General features: G+C 31.9%; 1 protein-coding gene across 2 annotated transcripts; it reads left to right on the top strand.

The window, feature by feature from the left end:
* The first annotated feature begins 2921 nt into the window (after positions 1-2921).
* LOC149239271 (non-specific lipid transfer protein GPI-anchored 7-like) lies at positions 2922-4780 on the top strand. 2 transcript variants are annotated; one of them, XM_089367100.1, is made up of 3 exons: positions 2922-3441; positions 3870-3896; positions 4305-4780. In XM_089367100.1, the coding sequence occupies exons 1-3, from the start codon at positions 3120-3122 to the stop codon at positions 4478-4480; spliced, it is 525 nt and encodes a 174-aa protein (XP_089223226.1). In that variant the 5' UTR covers positions 2922-3119; the 3' UTR covers positions 4481-4780. The 2 variants fall into 2 exon arrangements, with proteins under 2 accessions (XP_089223226.1, XP_089223227.1); XM_089367101.1 differs by lacking the exon at positions 3870-3896.
* Positions 4781-9246: the final 4466 nt, after the last annotated feature.

Raw genomic sequence — 9246 nt, 5'->3', positions numbered from 1 at the left:
TGAACACATATAAAGTTGTATATATATATAGTCTTGCATATATCACAAACATATTTTATTTTTATTATAATTTTTTATTAGCTTATTTATTTTTAAATATAGGAATGTGTTGCATAATTCAAAGCAAGATTTACAATCTAAAACAAAAATTGTTTAATTATATTAAAACTCCACATCTGCACTAATACATGGCCAACTAATTCAAATGTATACAACATATTTATTAACAAGTGTTGTAGGGCAACTTAGTCAAGTTAGAAATTATGCTTTAGGAATAATTGTATAAAAATTATAATTTATATTGGTCAATACTAAATTAATATAGTCAATACGAAAATCAAATTGCTTTGGCTGGAACTAATAAATTGAGATGTGAAGTGGATAAATTAATTTCTTGCTCAAACATGAGGACTTGCATAAATTTTGGTGTGTAGTAACTGCGAGTAAGTCTACATATACAATTTTAGTCCTACATAAGTGCTAAGGAAAACATAAATAATGGTGGGAAATAACTCTTATATTTATTTACATCTTATTCTTATCCATTTTTTGTGTGTAAAGACTTGTTTTAATTATGGTGGGAAGTAATTAATGATAAATATGTTATTTATCTTAATCTGAACTATTTTCAAAGATTTATTTTTAGATGGTGTTCCTGCAAAGTTTAAGAATATAAAAAATCACCACACAAATATCTAAAAATCATGCATGGATATTGCAACCATATCCATAAATTATAGCATAAAATATATGAGACAATTATCCACATGACATATTGTGGAAAAGCTACAATAAGACTTCAAGTTATTGTCCAATCAAATATTTGAAAAATAATATTTTTAATAATGTTGAAAAAATATTTATTTTTCAAAATTAAACATTAAAAGTTGCATTGTTCAATGATAAATTGATAGTGATTTACACACACTCATAAGAATATATACATTATATTTTATATGGAAATTAAAATACCACTATTTAAAAAGTCAAATTTCCCATAATCTTACAAAAATCTAAAAACAAAAACTGTATATTTAAAAAGGTAATTTATTTCCATACTTTTCATAGACATTTTATATCATATTCAAATTCATTATAAAAATACACAAAATCATCCCTCTCATTATAATAAATTTAAAAAAAAAAAACCTATTCTAATAATTTTTATTTTTTTAAATAACCATAAATAACAATAAAATATTTTATATTTATTTAATTATATACCCTCACAATAAATAACATTTATCCCTCCTATATATAGCCAAATAATTTTTGTGAAATTTATTCCTTATCAAATTTCAAAATTTAATTTTTATAAAAATAAATAAAAAATAAAAATTATTATCAAAATACATTTTTCCAAAATTTAATTTAAATAAATAAAAATATATTATTAAAATACACTTTTCCAAAAATATATATATATATATATAAACTCAAATAAAAAACAATTGCTTAAAAAAACTAATCAAATAGTTTGAATTGAAAATGGTAATTTATAGATGACATAAACACCACTCTACATGGCCCTAGTCCCAAAAAAATGTTATCGTTGACTTTTATGTTAAGTGAGTCCTCTTTCCTAGCTGCCCTTCAAACCTGGTTTTTGTTCATATTCTTATTCATGCGTCATTGGGTAATAATAAGTATTAACAAATAGTTTTTAAGTGGAGTGGTTGAGATGGTAGTTTGTTATTTTATTTATTGGGATTTAGTTTTGAGTTATATAATTAGTTATAGTAAGATAGAAGATTGCAAGAGTTTTATTGGGGAGCAATATCATGTCACATGGGTTTATATTGGGAGATATATATTAAAAATATATATATATATAATATATTGAGGTATATAGGGGTAAAGAATTTTTATATTAGCAAGTATAAAATATGGAACTCAAAGTTAATGAAAAAAATATAATAAGGTATAAAAAATGTTAACCAAAAAATGGATACCTACAATATCTAGTGGAAGTAAAGGTTTTTTAATTGGGAAGGTGTATTAGGTATGTATTGATAAGGGGTTAAATAATGTGATTTTTATGGGTCTTTTCTAATATGTAGTCAAATTAAGGGTATCTCTAGAAAGGATAGGCATCCCTAGTCTTTGTCATTGACTCAACTATGAATTTTTGAAATATATGATTTGCCCACTATTACATATTTGTAAAAAAATTACTAGTTCCCATGTATAAAAATAATAATAATAAGACAATAAAACTTTCTTTAAAAAAAATAAGTATAAAATGTACAATTAATAATAAATGGAGTTGTCTATAATGCGACTATTTGGAGATTCAGGTGACAGAATCCAGAGGAAAAAATTGAGGTTAAATCTTGATTTGTTGCAGTTAAAATGGTTTTTTAACTCCATATTTGGATTTGGCACCCTGAAAAACCCCTGGGACGCTTTGATTGTGCAGAAAGTAGCTATCAAACTTGCGATTCCAATAAATTGCTACCGGATTTTGACCGGAAAAACCCACCGGAAAGGCTTCCAAAAAGTCGCATTATAGACAACTGCATAATAAATAGCTATACATTTAGGCACAATAACCGCCGTGAATAAAATAATCATCATCCTAAACTGAATAAATTTTATATATATATTATTTGTGAAGTGTTACATATGTATGGAAAAATTACTAATTTCTATTTATAAAAATAATAATAAAAAAAATATAAAATCTAAATTTAAAAAAATAACTATTAAAAAATAAAACCATTAATAATAAATAGCTATATATTCTAATCATTTTGATTCTCTATTATTAAAGTAAAGTAAATAAATTTTGGCGCTGGTCAACCTTGAATTTTTCCCTTCCAGATGCCGAAGACAACACCAGCGAGATTGACCAACACGACACGTTCCTCTAATTGATCAACTATTTGTTAGAATCGCCTTCCCTCCAGCCCATATCTTACACAACATCCTCCCCCACGCCTCTCCTGCTCTGTTGCAGAATCCATTGGATATTGGTATTGGGGTTTCAGAAATTAAAGTTTTCAGTTTTTGAGAAATTTGTTTGAGTTGTAACGGATTGTGTATCAAATTTTGAAATATTCCTAAAAAGTGATATTTTTGCGAATTAGATTCAAAAGAGTTTGTTTCATATAGGAAATATGGACAGAGGCTATGTATATTGGGTAATAATGGCAATGGCTCTGTTAAGCATCTGTGGCCCTGCAAAAGGGCAAGATTCAAGCACTAATACGTCGTGCATAAGTGGGATCATTCAGTGTGCGAATTATCTGGCGACCACAGGGACACCCCCCAGTTCGTGCTGCAATCCGCTGAAGAATGTAATAAATACTGAGATGGAGTGCCTGTGTAACCTGTTGAATGATACGACCCTCCTCCAGCAATTTCAGATCAACATCACTCAGGTCGAGCAACTCCCTCTCAGATGTGGTCTCAATGCCACCGCCACTTCTTGCCCCAATGGTATAACTCTGAACCTTACATGCAAACCAAAAAAACATATTTCCAAACCGTTTTTCTCAGAATCTTAATTAAATTTTTTGTTTTTGTTTTTTTTAATTGCTCAGTCATCCAAACCGAGACCATAAAATAAATTTAATACATTAAATTTATCTATATACACCAAAAAAATGCCATTGAAATTATTTGTTAGGTAACATGATTATTATTTCCTCACCTAAATTAGATTCCCAAAATATTGTTATAATAAATACAAACCTAAATTACATATATTTAATATGATACCTTTCTAAAAAAATATTATTATAATAACTACAAACTTATATTTAAAAATGTGAAAATGACAAATATTTAATGTGATATTTTTCTTTTCCACTCTTTACCATTTATTTTATGAAACCTTATGGTTTTTCTCTGGATGTTTTTGACAGTGAATGGAAACGCCACGGCACCTTCAGGTTTAATATTTCTCTTACCCTTTTCATTTAAATATTTATTATATATTATTTGAATTTACCAGTATAATAAAAAAAATCCCTATATACACCATTTTCTTTTCCACCGTTCCAATTTATTTTGTGGCTCTTTGTTATTTTGACAGTAGATAGAAATAATACCACAGCTTTAGGTTTCCTGTTTTAAATTTGTATATATAATTTTTTAGGTATGCTATTTGAATTTGTTAATATAATAACAAATGGAATAAAACATAAATATATTAACATTATAATTTAATATTATATATTAACATAATTGTAGATTTTCTTTTCCTTTAATAAGATAAAATGAATTAAATGTAAAATTAGGTACGAAGGCATTTGACTCTGGATGTGGTGTATGATATGATATTTGCTGTGTGCATGCAGGATCCGCTCCTTCCCCCTCTACTGGATCTGCTCCTCCCTTCTCAAGCGGGCTTGATAGTAACAGTGCAGTATCTTCATCTTCTTTTGGAATATTGTCTCTATTAGCTCTGCTTCTGCTTGGAGTGGTTACTCAAATAAATCAAGAGCAGTTTCAGAATATAATTTTATCCCTTTGAAAGTGGTGTTTTACATGGCTTCTCTGAGTACTAGAGCTGCAGTCATGGCCTAGATTTTCATTCCTAGCTGCCGTCATGGGCTAGATTTTCATCTTAGGAATAAAAATATATGGGCTAGATTTTCATTCCTAGCTGCCGTGCTAGATTTTCATCTTAGGAATAAAAATATAGGATCTCTCCTCATTTCAGCAGGCTGATAGATATGTTGATTTGAAATTGAGTTATTATGCTTTACACTTTGTATTCTTATATTGGGTTTTGCCAATTTCAATAAATATAATTGAGAATGTTGTGGGTTTATTTGTTTGGGTTTGATTGTGCATCAATCTGTTCGTCCTATGTTATGGTATATTTCAAACTTTCAAATTTATGGTGGTTTTTAAAATTATTTTTTTGATAAAAATTATATGGTTTCAGTATATAGATTTATCTTTAATATTCTTATATATATATATATATTTTTTATTTTGTGGAACTTTATTGAATATGTTTATTAAATATTTCATACATTATAAAAGGTTATAGTTATGTCACTTTGTAATTTCTATTTATTGTCTCTATTTTTTACTATAAAATAATGACAAAAACTTTTCTCTCATATTTTCAAAACCATGTCATATATGCTTTATCCGTTGCACTTTTTTGTAAAGCAGTTTAGAGACTTGGTCAAATATGATCAAAGGAATCAACTCATTAAGCAATCTTTTTACTAAAGCTACTAATGGCATCCCTAATCACTAGTTAACTTCATATTAAAGTCCATAATTCATTCTCCAAGGAATAATTTGTAACCTACCCCCTACTAACCCTAACCCCATCTAAGGGTAGAAGGGGGCACTTACTATGATAACCTCATTACATTGTCACATTATGGAAATGGGGTCTAAAATTTGCAACCTTTTTTGCCTTTCTCAAAACAAGAAACAAACGACATCGTTGTGTTCATCTCATCAAGACCTTTCTAACAATATAGAATTTGCTCCAGTCTGACTCTCAGATCGAAAGATATGGCTGATTAAAGATTGGCCTATCTTGTAGTTCCACGTCATCTATCCTACCATGTGGCTACCTAATCCATATGCCATTTCACCGTCCATATGGTAGCTATCGAGCCTCTCATACCAGGTTGCAACCCTTTAGCAAGTCTCGTTATGTAATACACATATATTATGTGCATAGTACATGGTGCGGCCCCTCTCCATGCCACCTCATCTTGAAGATTAAATCTTACGAATATCTCATGTAGCCTCTTTGAAATTATTTCGGGGTTAGCCTTTTGAGACTGTTGGATTCTCACAGACCCCACTACCAACATGTCTCAATACCTTCACTTGACCCAACCTTTCACATCACCCTAGTCACTTCCTTTGTGATGCAATTCACACTACTCGGATGACCTGACCCCTTTTAACTTTCGGGGTGACGAAAACAACATACGAGGCTTCCCTATTCCAATACGATGCATCCATTGGCCCACTTTTCCACACCCTCCCAAAGATAAAATCTCGAGAGTTTTCCATAGTGCCTCCACTCGAAACCTCTAGGATATACATATATATACATATATATATATATATATATATATATATAGAGAGAGAGAGAGAGAGAGAGAGAGAGAGAGAGAGAGAGAGATGTTATTGGTAAGGTGCAGGCACCCTGAAGCCATGTCACCCCAGCCTTATTACCCCAACATTTTCTTTGTGTGCCTCCCTATGAAACTCCTAGGGAGAATGACCCAGGACGAGAAAATCTCCCCGACAACTGTTGCACATCTCCCTGTCTCCTGACACTTTATTTCTATCACAGACTCCATTTTCCCTAATGATATTATTATTATACACCTATGCGAAAACCTTTGGGGTGATGTCACACCCGCAAATACTAACAATACAATCCCTAAGGCCGAATCTCATTCAGTGACGTGGACCAATAACCTTGGCACACACGTATGTCCAACCATCTCGTGATTAAGAGTTTTCTCATTAACATTTGATTGGGGCTTTCCCTTCTTTGATTTGCGTTGAGCATTCAACTGGCCTCACTACGTTAAGTCATCTCGGGAGTAAAATACTAGGAATTTCCTTTGGGGACTCCCTTTGAAACGTTCGGGGAAAAAGTCTTAGGGTCATCCAACGACCATAAATGCTTGCTATTCAACAACCTGGATTTATCCTACCTAAGTGCTTGGTCACGGGATTGAAAAGGGGTTTAAGCCATTCCTCTAGGGTGTTAAGGCTCCTCGCATGCAAACATAAATGAATACATATAAATGTAGTTGGCACAACTCCTCAGAGCTATCTTTCTTGAGCTTACCGAGACTTGTCCAAGACTATTGGACTATCTCTTTTGAGCTTGTGTCCCATACACATATGTTTATGTTTTTACATATTTATAGCTTCACTATTTCTCTCAAGCTTATTCTATTATAAATTTCAAGCCTAATAAACATGCCTATGGTAAATTTATTCATAAGGCATAAATATACCCATTTCCAATTACTTAGGCAACTTAAACATAATTTCAAAGACCCGGGAGACTTAGGCAACATTTCAGACCTTGGGCAATAATAGATACATGTATATATACATGGAGAAGTTGATTACACACCACAAGACTCAAATACCAAGCTCTGATTTACACAGGAAACATTTTAACGACAAGGACTTGCCCATACATTTTACTTAGTTATTAAGACTATTGTCAAGTCCAAAACTAATCACAGCGAAACAAATATTTCCTCAAGAAAATTTGCATGGAGTATTGGTATTCCTTGTTTATGATTGATGCCCCAAATTCATATTATGAATACAAAATTCAACCAGTACAAATCACATGTACATGACATTTAAACAAAATAAAACACAATTGGATACTTATCTTATGAAACAAAATAATTTTCCAACTGAGAGTGGGACTTCAGCTCTCCACCCAACCTTAGACAAATTGCACCCAAGTCTTTCTTGCAACTGTCACCCCTAAGCCAGATTCTAGAGTTGGAGGATGGAGTGTTAAACTGTGTAAAGTCAATAATTCCAGTTGAAACATGGCCTCTGAGGTAACCCACCCTTACCCACCAGCTAATCAGATAACCAAATGCGCAGGGACTCACTTCCCTTAAGTATTCTTTGTTGAGAAATCTAGGGAAGTATGATTAGTGCTTATTTAAATTTATTTCTTTTAACTTGACAAGTTCTTGTGATGTATTTTAGTTCTTTTCATTATATTATTATTATTTACATCGTCAAGACAAATGCCAAAACAAATGAAGATTACAAACACAAGAAAAGGGACACCCAATGTAGGCACTCATACAAGGAAAACCCCCTAAGGAGGAGAAAACCTAGTCAAACTCTTCCTTAGTAGAATCAAAATCAAGTTGAGACCATCCTAGGTCCTTGACTTAGACCTCTCTCCATCCATCAACTCAACCATTCAGTTAGGGTAGTCTTCTTCCAAAACAACTCTTTAAGATATTTGACCTTCTCTATTAACCATTATCTTCGACTCCTGTAGTCATACCAAAAATTTTGGTCATGTCATTACAAAAGCAAACTTCAATCTTGTAATAATTTTCAGTTTTCCTCCTTTATCATTTTCATAGGTAGCCCATCCTTATTGTTTCAACGAACTTCTTGTCTTCAACAGAATTGTAGATCGAATGATTGATTGCTTGTACTCCAAGGTCAAATGCTCCTTTACATATATGTGGTCTTCGAAAGGTGGATGTGTCCCTTCATGAGGTCGACTAACCATCTTAGTTGAGGATGAATTGATGGTGGAGGGGTTTTTATACATAAAACAAATTTATTTCTTTGACATCATGAGCCCAAGAAGGGTTTCTTTACATAATAACTTTTCCTTTTACTCAACAAAAATCCTAGAGAACTCAAAGGGTGCTTTGACCTATTGAGTGTTGACCCAAGCATGAAACCCATGCTTTAATAAGTCAATTTCTTTTAATAATAAAAAATAATTTTCTTTATTTTGTCCAATACAATTATGAATACCGACACTAGTTACATTATTTAACACTCCCTCTTAACTAGGGAGATATTCATAATGACACACACACACACACACACACAGATAGGTACATGGAAGATCCAAAAATGATATGTTCTACGAAGAGTCACAACAAATGCAATGTTAAAGATTAGATACCTGACTAGGGTATTCTAATAGGGTGGGACTAAGGTGTGTTCCAAGCATTAGCACTCTAAGTAACATAAGGATTTAGCTCTAACACCAACCCAGGATCTAGGTGTGTATCCAAGGTCGAAGCTCCAATACCAACGCCACCCTCCCTACTTCGGGATCTAGACATCATTACAGGACAACAAGAAGTCATCCCAAGCATCTTGTTGCCACTGAGATGCTTCATCTCTCCTTAACAACTAAATCATGTATATTCACCAGTCCAAGCATGCTTCAAAACTTTCAACCTTCTTACGAAGAGATTCTACACAATCACAACCCTAATCAATAATAAACTTTCAATATATACATATATATTTAGCACAAACCTTCGGGGTCTTTAATCATTCTGATGTTGGTTAGATCATCATCATATCAAACATATCTACTCATAAGATTTACTTCTTCAACTTTTCAGCAGCACCAAACTTAGCCTTAACACTTTCTTCCAAAAACATACAAGTTTTGTTTACAACTTTATCAATCACAAATAACCATCAATATTTGTTCAGTTATTCTCTAATTTCAAACATCTTCATGGCCTTTTCATCAAGTTGTTTACTTCTCTTCAA

The sequence above is a fragment of the Pinus tabuliformis genome, chromosome 8, assembly GCF_031772625.1.
Source record: "Pinus tabuliformis cultivar Carrire ecotype Pingquan chromosome 8, CPIR1, whole genome shotgun sequence".
NCBI lineage: Eukaryota > Viridiplantae > Streptophyta > Pinopsida > Pinales > Pinaceae > Pinus > Pinus tabuliformis.
This window is presented reverse-complemented; position numbering and strand designations above follow the sequence as displayed.